At 50.5% G+C, this 12,753-nt stretch overlaps 6 protein-coding genes across 6 annotated transcripts; 5 read left to right on the top strand and 1 right to left on the bottom strand.

The window, feature by feature from the left end:
- Positions 1-1,475: 1,475 nt before the first annotated feature.
- On the top strand, positions 1,476-3,140 carry J4E93_008379 (uncharacterized protein; the record flags this gene model as incomplete). Its single annotated transcript, XM_049346279.1, has 1 exon — positions 1,476-3,140. One exon carries the CDS (start codon positions 1,476-1,478, stop codon positions 3,138-3,140), a length of 1,665 nt encoding a protein of 554 aa, XP_049196680.1.
- A 478-nt stretch (positions 3,141-3,618) lies between these two features.
- Positions 3,619-4,568, top strand: J4E93_008380 (uncharacterized protein; the record flags this gene model as incomplete). The annotated part of the gene is made up of 2 exons (XM_049346280.1): positions 3,619-4,260; positions 4,317-4,568. The coding sequence occupies 2 exons, from the start codon at positions 3,619-3,621 to the stop codon at positions 4,566-4,568; spliced, it is 894 nt and encodes a 297-aa protein (XP_049196681.1).
- Positions 4,569-4,981: 413 nt separating this feature from the next.
- J4E93_008381 (uncharacterized protein) lies at positions 4,982-6,199 on the top strand (the record flags this gene model as incomplete). The annotated part of the gene is made up of 1 exon (XM_049346281.1): positions 4,982-6,199. One exon carries the CDS (start codon positions 4,982-4,984, stop codon positions 6,197-6,199), a length of 1,218 nt encoding a protein of 405 aa, XP_049196682.1.
- Positions 6,200-7,586: 1,387 nt separating this feature from the next.
- On the top strand, positions 7,587-8,342 carry J4E93_008382 (uncharacterized protein; the record flags this gene model as incomplete). The annotated part of the gene is made up of 3 exons (XM_049346282.1): positions 7,587-8,082; positions 8,141-8,162; positions 8,213-8,342. 3 exons carry the CDS (start codon positions 7,587-7,589, stop codon positions 8,340-8,342), a joined length of 648 nt encoding a protein of 215 aa, XP_049196683.1.
- Positions 8,343-9,516: 1,174 nt separating this feature from the next.
- Positions 9,517-11,051, bottom strand: J4E93_008383 (uncharacterized protein; the record flags this gene model as incomplete). Its single annotated transcript, XM_049346283.1, has 3 exons — positions 9,517-9,867; positions 9,919-10,690; positions 10,744-11,051. The coding sequence occupies 3 exons, from the start codon at positions 11,049-11,051 to the stop codon at positions 9,517-9,519; spliced, it is 1,431 nt and encodes a 476-aa protein (XP_049196684.1).
- Positions 11,052-11,985: 934 nt separating this feature from the next.
- On the top strand, positions 11,986-12,629 carry J4E93_008384 (uncharacterized protein; the record flags this gene model as incomplete). Its single annotated transcript, XM_049346284.1, has 2 exons — positions 11,986-11,994; positions 12,138-12,629. The coding sequence occupies 2 exons, from the start codon at positions 11,986-11,988 to the stop codon at positions 12,627-12,629; spliced, it is 501 nt and encodes a 166-aa protein (XP_049196685.1).
- Positions 12,630-12,753: the final 124 nt, after the last annotated feature.

The following is a 12,753-nucleotide window of genomic DNA, read 5'->3' on the forward strand; positions in this document are numbered from 1 at the left end:
CGTCTATCAAATACATCAGTACCATGGCGAAATCAAGACATGTGCTGTTGAGAACTACACGATATGAAGGCTTATTACACATGAGCAGTAGAGAGACCTCAAGTCGAATTTGCTCCTTGAAAGAGTTATTCATGGAAGCTAAGGTTGTCGCCACAGCACGCACTAAACGCTTGGATACTGCGAGCATTCCTACGGAAAGACACTGGTCTGCAAACACTCGCTGCTCTCAGCGGAGGTCTAATATGTCCTTCAAGGGTATGGAAGAATTTTCCTCTTTAAGGAAGACGTGAAGCGTACCTTGTCCCAGGAGACGCACACGATGGAAGCTCTTTTCACCCAGGTATCCTGCGTGTGCACAACGCTGCATCGAATGACGAACTTTTTGGAACTTGCATTCTTTACAGTATGGTCTTTCGCGTTCCCAATTCGAAGTACGAATCTTCTTTCTATTATATTGTCTTCGACACCTCCGGATTAATCACGTCATTAAAGGTCCTGATTAACTTGTAACTCATGGCAGCAGTGTCGAGAATACTCCGCGAGATGCAGGCTAGCATTGCATTGCAAGTTCGCGTGAGCTTTTTGACGCAGCTCTAGGCACCCGCGGGGTTCAGTCCGGTATGAGTAACACGGACCTTGTAGGGCTTCTCCCCCGCACTCGAGACTTGGGGTGCGACCCGAAAGTGGAAACGAAGGGATTTCTGCGTGGCGACTCTCGCCGTTTCCAGCTCAATGAAGGCGTCTTGCGCACTTGGCGTAGACTCTTCGTTCCTTATATAAACCCTCTTTCTCTCTCGTGTTATAAGTCAAGCTGATAACGTAAAGTCAACAGCGTTTCCGACTCGCCAGAAACCTGTCGCACACCCCGATAATAAGCCTGACTGTTCGCTGTTATCCTTACACCTCTTCCCGGAAGCCATAAGGAAATCTCTTCAGCGGTTATTAGGCCCAGAAGCCTCCTTCTCAGCTCGTACCCTCCAGCCCATCCTTGACGGCGAAACCACAACGTCATTGCTACTGGCGATATCTTATCTCAAACCCCAAACCAGACACCCCTCCACCGAATTTCTGCAGATTACAGCAAATCAAAATCGTCCGTATCACTGCGCATACGCATTCCAGCCTCGATGTCTCCTTCCAGCACACCAGGACGACTTCCAGAGATAGCCAGCAGTTCTGGCTCAGAGCCAGTCAGACTAATACGTCGGAAGCCTCTGCATGCAACAAGCTCCAACTTCAACAAACGTCAGAATGGAGGTTCCGACAATTGCCACTCTGATCGCCCACCGGGCGCCGGCGATGTGTCTCTCGCTCACCTCATATATCCTGACGAGGACGTGGGCTATAGGCCAGTTCTTCGTTCGCATCGCACAGCTCATCAAGTTCGACAAGACACTTGCTTCATACGAAAGGACCGAGACTCGCAATCGGATGAGGAATTTACACCTTTGTCCAAGGAAACATCTTTACCTGACATGGATTCCGTCAACCACTTCGAGACTATCCCTGCAGGTCCTGGCGTAATCGCTGCACTCCGAAAGCACATTTCGGCCGCTCTCCTTTCAAAGCTTCCCGGTTTAAGCGACATCGATTTCTCAAGACATAGCAAGCCATCGTCTATAGCAAATCTGCGCTTGCTAATTGGAACCTACACTGAAAGGTCCCTAAAGAAGTGGGGCAACCCTGTGTATGCATACCTCAGTCCGAATGCGAATTCCTCAATCGGCCCCAAGTTCATCATGGAGGTCGATGAAAGACACGGACATGGAGGACATGACGTTGTGGAAGTCACATGGTATGAGGCTATATCTGAGCAGAGGGTCGCAACAAAACTTCCCTTCAAACAAGCTGCAACTAAAGACGAACTGTATGCTGTGGTTAAGTACTACTTCCTGTTGGCGGTAGAGGCGGGAGTGGAGAACTTTCACCATGACTTCATCCCATTGAACAGGTCCTTCGTCCAGCACCTGACTAGCTTATGCCTGCATTACGCACCAGACCTTCGGACACCGACGCATTCCACTGAGGGATACACATACGATGAGGAGCCACCTCCACGATATCCTACGAAGTTTGATCGACGGCGTCCCCCAGGCTATGAGAAAGTGCTGGGTGTAGCAAAGGTCCAGCAGTTTCCGCAGGTCAGCATCGATGCGTCCAAATCTAACCCTGGCAAGAGCGACAATAGCAATGCAGACGACAAGTCTTCCAGTCTGCAGCGGTCCAGAAACGAGAGACAAGCTTCTCGAATGTCAGGCTTCGCAGCCGAAACATCTTCGCATGTCTCAGCTCGAAGACAGCGCAAACCTATCACTGCCTTTTTAAGCAACTATCGATCAGCCCTACCACGTCCCCTCAATCGGCGCGAAGAAGCTTTAGTTCGCGGCTCGACTTCTCCGCGCAATGCCATCTCTTCGTGGTTGAAAACAGTGGCTGAAGAGCTAAAGCTGCATCCAGATGCTCTACCTACCAAGGCACGATCAGGAAACAGGCAGGAGCTGAAGACCAACGAATCCATGTCGGATGAAATTGACTGGCTGCTGCGAGGATCGTCGCCGCAAAGCTCGGTGTCGTCTGGTCACAAAGACATGGACCATTTCTCGAACCGCGACCAGAGCAGCTTATTGAGTGGTACAGACAACTCCGTTTACTCGTTCCCGGATCAACACGCCTCGAAGCCGGATGGAGACTGCGCGAGGGTGACGCACATCGCGATGACAGAGCCGCTCCCTGATAAACATCGGCACAATGTAGAGTGGAGAGCGTTCCGAACTGCCACTGCCTCTCTTCCAGGGGTAGATAAAGATCGTCGTGAGCGCCGCACATCGAGGAAAGCAGAGCGGTCTCGCAATCCAATCTCCAATCGCCGTTCTAGCTCGACGTTCGGTCGGATCGTGTCGCCTGCCCTGCTTCAGCGTCAAAAAAAGGTCATCGATAGTCGCATCGAAAAGACACTTCATGATATCGAGGATCACTACATCCAACTGAAGAAACTTCGACAGCTTCAGGCAAGTATCGAGGCGGAGATAGCAGAAGAGAAGCGCCGTGAAGAGAAGGAGAATCGGCTTGAAGATGAGGAGATGATGCGCCAGAAGGAGGGGGAGGATGGCGCTGACGATAGCAATAAGTCGAATTTTTAAAGGTTGTTGGAGTGACAGGTGTATTCGTTTGAGAAGAGAGTCCTATGAGCCGCTTTGAGGGAGGGTGACTGGGCTTGTAAAAAACATGGCTTTTCAAGATGGCGAGAGAGCGGGTGCTGTGGGCATGGTATTTGGCTTCTTGGACATCAAGCTGTATTTGCTTTGATGTGATATGTGTAACAGGAGACTAGCAGTATAACACGTGTTTTACGTCAATTTCCCATCGTTGTCATCTCGTCTTCACCGCGTCTTTGCACCTTAGCGCGTCCGAGTCGAGCGTTTGCTACCTAGATAGGCAGTTCACGTCACGTAAACAGACGCGTCCATCAAAACAACGACCGTGACTTGTTGCAGCATACATATACCCTTGCCTACAACCCACACAATCGCCACACCGGTTGTAGTACCCTGGCCCTACGGACCCGAAACGATCTCATCGAAGACGATAGGTACCACGTATTCGGTAACCACGCCCAAGATGTCTGTCGCTAAGGCCAACCTGGCCCAGCTCTACACGGAAATCGGCGACGCTAGCCTGCTCGATCACGCGCCCTATGACCAGATAGTCACCGCCTCGCAGTATTATGATCCTCTCGCTATATCCTTCAAAATCAGGTTTGGCTATATCGTCGACAAATACAGCAAGAGACCGCAAGAAATCTGGGTCCTCTTCTACCCACCCATTAAGGAAGGCCGGCATCCCGAGATGCAATTCCACTCATTCGACCCCGATACGAATGTGTTCACCAAGCACGATGACAGCAACATCAGCACCACGGTTTCCGCACTCGCTAGCGCGTTCAACAACCCGAAGAAAGCAGCGAAGGGCAAGCACGTGGCGCTGGCCAAGTACTACTACCTAAAGGCTCTCGTATCAAGGGAGGCGGGAGGCGCTAGTGAGCTGATGATACCTATACCGATTACTCGCACTTTCGTGGACAGCTTGAGAGTCGTTTGCCGGGAATTTGAGGAAGCAAAGGAGAGATCGTCGCGATCACCGTCAGTAACGCTGGTTGACGATCATGACAGCGTCCTCAGTGATCCTCCAGAGGACCTTCTTGAGCCCACTCAGCCAGTCAAGGCAAGCTCAATCGTCACTGTCGAGGTATCCTCCGTTCCGGTAAGTACCCTAAAGAACAGGACAATACATTCTTGCTCCGATACCAACTTCAACAGACTGCCAATGTCGACATTCAGCGACTCGAAACCCTCCTTGCGGTCCGCGACGACGAGATCGAGCTCCATGCTTCCAACAGCGCTCTAGATACGGAGAAGAGGGCGTTGGAACAGCGGTGCCGCGTCAATGAGGAGAAACAGACCGAGATCAACGCTCGCCGCGAACTGGTATTCAAGGGGATGAGCTTGATGGATGCATTCAAGTTAGGCGGGCAGATGGAGCGGGAGGAGAAGCGCCGAAAGCTCGGTTGAAGTCGCTTGATGAAGGTCTTGACGTCCTGTATTGTCAGTCATACACTTGAACGCCTGAGCAGCAAAGCCTACCCTGGAGGCTACATAGTGTCTTACTTGTATAACTTGTAGACCTTAATGTATTGTATACTTCTGAGGTACCGATTTCAGCCGTAGGCCAGGACTAGACACAAAAGAGACTCATCGCTATGCCGTTGACCTGCACCCCAATGATTTGACAGCAATGGGTAACTGTCAGGTAGTGAATAATCCAGAAGCAACTAATACACTCTCGTAATTAGCGCATCTCGCTGAATATATGACCACCTCATTTGATCACTGCAGTAGGCACCGCTTTCGTATCTGCACGCTCAGCTCTACCTCTCACAAGCGTCCAAGCCTGTCGAAGACGCAATATTGCGACTCTCGCCACGATGTCCGCCCCATCCCCCCAACCCGACGACAGCCCTTCCTACGCCAAACTCAAGCGCGACCTTGGCGACGACGCGTCTCTCCTCAACTTTCTCCCCTACAAGCGCGCCACTTTCGAGCCGCAAAACGAGATCGCCGAAGCAGCGCCTGAGCGACTCCTCTATGGCGACATGATGGAGAGCAAAGGCTCGCTCTGGATCTACTGGACCCTCAACTACCACAACAAGAAGAAGAGCCACCACGACTACCGGATGATAACCTTCCAGACCATCGAAGGCGCCAAAGGCCATGAGGCGGGCGTGCGTCCGAGTTCAGTCCAGAACGTCGCATTGGCTTCAGCGCCTTTCAAGCATGCGAAAGACCACGATGCGGTCGCAGCTATCGCGAAGTACTTCTTTATCCGTAGAGGTATCGATATGCAACTGCAGTATCCGGTGTCGTCTGGCCCGTTCAAAGAGGCCCTTATGCGCGTGTGTCAGCATTACAAAGCCATATACAACGAGACGCAGGCCAACAAGGCAGCAAGCCGGCGTTCATCAGTCATGCCCACTGGAGGTCGCGATCAGAGTGTCGTTTCGCAATTCCAAGATCCACGAGAACCTTCGTATGCAGCTCCGTTAGCGCCATCGAGACCTGTGTCGCGCGCGCCATCCCGTCCCAAGAGCATGAGCAGTATGGACACTCGCAAGCGCCGGCGCAGTTCGGGCTCAAATCTCGACCGTCAGCCTGAGACAGAAAAGCGCAGCGCTCCTCGCGAGGGATCTAGCAACTTCTCATCCTATTTCCGACCACCTTCCCCGTTCCTCGCGTCGGTTCAGCCTTCCCTTCACGAGCGCCCTGGAGATGAAGAGATGCGAGACCTTTCCGTTAGTAACAACAACGAAGCAGATCACGTACAACCAGCCGACGGCGCGCGCCCGGACGACATTGACCGCGAGACGATGATGGATCAATATATTGAGCTCAAAGCCCGGGAAGAGGATCTTGATAGTAGGATCAGCGACATGGAGACGGAGCGTGTACGTATTGCGGACCAAGTAGCGGGGCTACAAGCGGACATCAACACGATCAGCAACCGACAGGGCGACTTAAAAGAAGAAAAAGACCGCGTGCGAGCGGAGAAGAAGCAGCTGCAGATTCAGCTAGATAAAGATGAGCATCTGGACTTTGGGTTTGAAGCTGGACGGAGGATGGAGACTAAGCGTCAACGGCGGGAGTAGTCTTAGGAAGGCACGGACCTATCCCCGACGCACTGCTTAGAGGTCGCTAAGGTTATTGTTAGCTCTCTTTACTAGAAACTAGTACCTTACTAGAGGTAACTATTAGTTATATTACTACTACTACCTAGCTCTTATTAAGTATTTTAAGCTAAATTTTTTAGCTTATAAACTTTTACTTATATAAATTACTATAAATATAGCTATATAAGTATATTAAATTTTCTTTTTTATATAATATTAGGTCTAACTTTAAAAAATTACTTTCTACTTTAGCTATACTTTAGTAGCTAATATATAAGCTTTTACTTATTTTACTTATAGCTAGTATAATAATACTAGCTTATTTTAGTATAGCTATACTTACTAAGAACTTTAATATAAAAAGTTTAATAATAGTTAAATATAGCTTTTTTATACTACTTACTTTTTTTTAAAGCTTTTTAATAAGCTTACTAATATAGCTATAGTTATAAGTAATTTACTTATATTATTAGCTTAAAAGCTAAATATATAAAAAGTATCTTAGGCTTAAAAGTAAGCTAAAAGTATTATTACTACTATTAAAAGCTTAAGTTTCTATAAGAAATTTTAAAACCTAGTAGAATTAAAATAACGTTTATAGCTAGATTAAATAGATAACCTTAGCCTTAGCTTCGCTAAATGCTAATAATTGTTTGCTTAACAGTTACTTAAAAAATAGCGGGGTTAAATCCTGTATTCTTTTTTTATGAGCTAGAAGGAGCAAGGGATGGCTAGCTGCAGATGGACGTGGCCCGGGGAGGATACACAGGTAGCTCGAGTTACCAGCAAAGACGAGTGCCCAGGTGGATCGTGTATATTGAAGTAGAACTGGGGACAGATAAAGTTTCTACAACAATCTCAATATTTGAGGTACATAAATTGGCAACATGTCGATGGAAAGGGGGAGAACCTGAAGGAGCTGTGAATAGAGTTTCAGAAGTGCGAAATCAGCTAGTGGCCCCCGCAAGTTCGATGACGCATGACGTAATCAGTAAATGCGGCTAACGGTAAAACTCTTGGCTCCCCAACGTAAATTCGCGTCGCGTCCTCGCGATCGAATATCATCTCAACCGCTTCCAGTGCGTACGAAGAACGTAAACCTGGGTCTTATCGATATCTGTAGCCTACGCGAAGTTGCGTTCACGCCAACCACGTCACGCATACCCGAACCCTGTGAACGACCCACATCGCGCCACGTAAAGAGCGGTCTGAACAACGATTGATACGATTTCTATCTTGTACTTTTCAATATATTCTATAGTACTTGAAGCTTTGACATCAAGACAACATTATACTTCAAAATTCCCACAAGCTTCCCGTACTGATTCAGAGCCCGCCCAGCCCTTTCCAGTCCCACAAACAAATCATGGATTGTTCTGACGGCTTCTCATTCAATGATCTCAATTGGATGAGACAAAACGAGATACCAAATGCTGTGAAGACAGCGCTACTATATGGCGAGATCCGTGGACCCGGAGAGAAAGCTGATGTCTGGATCTACTTAGACAAAGCCACGACGTCCCTTATCTGGCAGATCTACTACCCCGAGGGTGACGCCAAGCCTCAAGTCATCACCGTTGAAGAGGCTCTGGAGAAAGCGAAACCCTGTGCCTGGTTCAAGCTTGCCACAACCCCGGAGAAGCTGGAGGCCTTGGCCACGTACTATTTCGCGAGGAAGAAGTTGACGAAGAACTTCCAACCGAAACTCACGTTCAAACAAAACCGACTGCTCAGAGCCATGCTCGGTAATGAGGCCCCATCCAAGATCGTCAAATTACGAGTTCGTGTCCCCGAAGACCTTGGTCGAGAACTGTCACCAGAAGCCCTGGTTGAACCTCAACAACCTTCAGAGGTCGTTCCAAGTCAAAGAGCCCGCTCAAAGTCAACAATATCATTCCATCAGCTACCCTCACCATGCAGCACTACCGACTACGACGCGAAGGTATGTTACGAAAGAATCAGCTGTAATAAACGTCATCTAACAGCATGCAGCGCAATGATGAATTACGAAGATTGGGTCGAGTGGTTCGATCAAAGTAGCACCACTCAATCGACCCAATCGATCGAATCGACCGTTACTTTGATCTTCAAGACCGGGAGGAGACCGCCTGCACCAACCTAATGCGCCATAATAACCGAATAGAGGACCTGAAGCGGAAGAGGTCAGAGATTGAGAAACAAATCAATATAGAGGCGGAAGCTGTAGAGTTGCTCATCGCTGAGAGACATCAAGCCAAGGTCGCGAAGGACCGACTTTGGAGTGTGTTGTCGAGAGAAGAGGCCTACGAGCTGGGTGCCCGCGACACCGCAAGAAAGATTGCCAGAATCGATTGAGCTCAAAACCGATCCATGGCCTGATGTCGAGGTACTGCCATCTTCTGGAACCAACGATTTGGATGGAAGTGGATGCATCGCTTTACGACTAGTCACACAAGCCAGTCTACGACGACGAGTCGCCATATAGGAACTCCAATCCTCTGCGATCGATGCCCAGGCGCGAAGAACGTCGCAATACCGGCCACCAGTTCTCTCCGACTTTACTTCGGAACTTTATCTATTCGCGCAAATCTCGTCGCGTGGGTATCATTTGGGTTGCGGACGTCGTGGCTGGCACGTCGCTACGTAACATCGCAGTACTAGTGGACGGCAGCCAAACTATCACGTTGCGCACTCATGCGAGTCACGGGAAGCAACGCGTATAAAACAACTCGACCACACGTCTATCCTCGTCATTACACACCACTACCCTCGCTGCCAAACGAAAGCCTGCACCGACCGGCAGCGCGAAACTCGCTCCACGACGAGAACCAACGATCGAATACGCCGGAGCATCGCGCTATCAACAGATTCTTCCTGAGACGTCATTGAGGCGTCACAATACCCACATACTCCTGATGATTGATAAGCATCGAATAGCGAAAGGCGAAGTCGCGGAGTAAGCATGCAGATAGGCTGCCTGGCAATACTCGACGACGCGAAGCCAAGATCTGCGCTTCAGACACCAAGCAGACCTACCAGTCCAGACCTTTGGAAGCCTGATGTCAGGAGCTGGAGCAGGAGTTTGAAGATGGAACCCGAGCGCTGTGGCGCTGTAGTTTGGACGCATGAATGATGTAGGACAGTTTTGAAACACACTACCGTGTGGAATACAATACGATAGCTACGTGACTACAGCAACTTCTAGAGTCTCCGTGGTTTGCAAACGTCATACTGATCGTCCTGCTACTGCCGCTGCTACTACGGTACCAAGAAAGTCCCCGTCCAAGCCATTAACGCCGTACTAAGCACAGCGTAAACTAGTCTTCCTCGCTGCTGTCGTTCTCAGACTTTGCACCCTTCCCCTCCCACTTCGTCGCTCTCTTCACCACCTCGCCTCCAAGAACGAAGATAGCGCGCTCCTTCGGGGTGAGTGACGACCGAAGATGCTTCATCTCGACTCCAATGTGCCGGTTCTCTTCCTTCAGCTCCCGGCCCTCCACCTGCATGTCGGCTAGCTGAGTCTCAAGAGTTTTGATCTCATCGCGCACATCCTCCTGCTTCTCCTTGTTGATCATGATGTTTTCTTTGCACCTGCTCTTCTTATCGAGGGCGTTACGATAAGCGTCAGCGAAGTCGATGGACGATTGGGAGTTGGGGCTCTTCTCGACCTGGCAGCTTGTCAGTATATAACGGATTTTAGATGATTAGGTGAAAGTTACAAGGACTTCTGGAGAACCCCGGCGTGTTGATGAAGTACGCGAAGTGTCCATAGCGTCGCTGTTGTCTGCCTCAACGGGGTCCGAGTGGATGAGGAAATCTTGGCCTGGGTTGACCATTACTGGGGGAGAAGGTCGTGCTGTACCTGCCGGAAGAGACGATCGCAGTGGTGGTGTGCTCGTAGTCACTCGCTTCCTGGGTAGGTCCGGGGTCATGGTGCGAGCCCTCTTGAGAGAATCGCCTTCGGGGATAAACAAGCTCGGTTCTTTTGATACTGCGGGAATCATAGAGACCGTAGGAGCGCGCTGAGGGGTGGGCTGCGGAGTGCGTCTAGCCTTGGCCAGTTTGACGGGGGGGCTGATCACTGCAGGCTGGCCGTTCACCTTCACCACCGAGCCAGCTCTTATTCCAGACTGAGAGACTGACCGCTTGACAGCGTGCGCGTCCTGAGCGGGCGAAGCGTGCGTCATCACCACCGAGCCATCTCCTTCTGGCCTAGACTGAGAGACTGAGGGCTTGGTACTGTACGCGTTTTGTGCAGCAGAGGCGCGTGACTTCTCCTTCTCACTATCCGCGGCCACCTTCACAGCGTACTCTCCAGCCGTCTTGCATGCCGTAGTCAGCCAAGTGGTGAAGTAACCATTGACTATCCATGGCACTGGTGTATTAACTCCCTTGAAGATGAAGTAGTACTTGATCACTACGCGGAGCTGGTCCATATCCATAGTGCCCGCTTTCTTGAGGCACTTGAACGCATTTGCCGGAAGAGCGAGTCTGAAGAGGTCAGTACGTGTTCTACATTAGCTCATACAGCAGGAATGACTTACCTCACCGCCTCCTCCGCGCTTATGGCTCCTCGGAGCTTACTGAGACGGTCGAAGATGTTGAAGCGTTGCTCGGGTGAGCGGCCATCAGCGTGATCGTTCTGTAGCAGAATCCACACCTGGCAATCTTTATCCTTCCCTTCCTTCATGGTACCGAAGAGCATACGAAACGGCATCATATTCGGACGCTCACTCTTGTGGTCCGCGAAGGCGGCAAGCCGGACCTTGGTGACAGGGAGATGATGGAGAACTGGGACAAGGGCTCGGGTTTCGGCAAGGGCCGTATCGGCCGCACCTACTTGGTTCTCCATAGTCATTGGGATCAGTGCTGAGATTGAAGCAGGTGCTTTCGGTGTAAGGTAGCTGAGTTGGTTGTCGCGTCGTATTTTGTGTTGATCGCGGCGTTTGCATTGTATGAATGGGGTTAGCGTGGCTCTAGCGCGCTTTCGATGGCCACGGGGAGAAGGTGTAGCCTAGCCATGAGGTACCCGGGAGGCATTCGCTGTATTTTATTTGAGCTTTTGTTTCTGTAGACGACATTGAGTACCTCCTGGGTACAGTTCATGCTGGTGCAACTCTGCGAACATACTCTATCAGTACCTGAGTACCTGCGAGCTTTCCATTACCACACACACCGTTGAGCATGTCGCAGTCAGCGCATCAGCGCTGTGAGGTCTTCTAATTAGATGTATGACGACCTATCTCCTACGGAATCTGTAGGCCTGATCTGTGCGTCGATTATACCACTAGCGTTAAGTCGGCTTTGATTTTGCATTTGCTCTCGCCTTCCCAGATATCAAAGTTCAACAATAGTACTGTATCGCCTGTCAATGACAACTGCAGAGGAGACCCAAGCGACGCTGCCCTTACGATGGCAACGCTGCATCAACAGACTGAACGCCACGTTAGTCCGCCGCGGCTTGTTCACAGTCATAGAGGAAGTGCTCTCTCCTGCTGCACCCACATTCAACCAGGCAATTCTACAGGGACGCAAAGCTTTGAAAGCCTCACTCGGGGACCGAAAGCAGAGTGATGGTATAACAGTTCCCGTATGGGCGTACATACTCCTCGATAGCAATGGAAGTGAGCCATTGATCGTGTTTCGCGACGAGGTGCAGCTTCACTCGAATGGCGCGGAAACGGCTCAACTATACCCGCGATCTGCTTCGTCCTTATTGCGAAAAGCGAATCATCTCAAATCGCCGTTCTGTCTCCTTCATCAAGAAACAGATGAAGGTTTCAAGGATGGGCGCGGTATGCTTTGCGCAGTCATCGCCTACTATGCGCTGATAGCAGGATTGAGCGACTGTGCCATCCGATGGCGTCGGTTTGACGCCTGTATGATTGCCGCCCTGGATTATATCAACATTACCCTGAAATGGATGAGCGAAATACAGCATGAGCCGACGCCCAGCACAGCGACAGCCATGAGACCTTCACTCATCGTGAGACTCCCCATAGGACGAGAGGCTCTTGCAAAGATAACTGGAGTTTCCCGTGACTTCGAAGTTCCAGACAGCGAAGACGAAGAGGATATCATGCTTCCCAACAAAGACATCCAAGAGCAGCCAGGTATCCCAAACGCCACGCGCCAACCCGCATTCCCCGTTCTAGAGGAGGTACCAGACACCATCGACAGCGTCTTCGGAGACAACGTGGCCGGCGTCGCAGAAGAAGTCGACAGCGTCATCGGGGATGCCAACGACAGTATCATTGTGGCAAACAACAGATCCCAAGTACACGGAAACGAGCAAGCATGCCATCCCTCGTTAACGATCAGGAAGCGCAAGCTGAAGGATATTACGGCAGGAAGCGATGGCGACGTGGTCGAGGAGATGGACGGGCACGGTTGGCGGCAAGCTGCTTGGGACCGATCACGAAGGAGGTAGGGTGATTGAATTTGAGGGGTTGATAAGGTGATACTGTTTGGAAGGTCATATTGTACAGTAGAGTGTTGAGGTATCGTCACTTCGAAGTTAGGATGGCAGCGGCAAAGGCCGGCTGTTACGTTTC

The sequence above is a fragment of the Alternaria ventricosa genome, assembly GCF_023758065.1.
Source record: "Alternaria ventricosa strain BMP 2768 chromosome Unknown scaffold_16, whole genome shotgun sequence".
NCBI lineage: Eukaryota > Fungi > Ascomycota > Dothideomycetes > Pleosporales > Pleosporaceae > Alternaria > Alternaria ventricosa.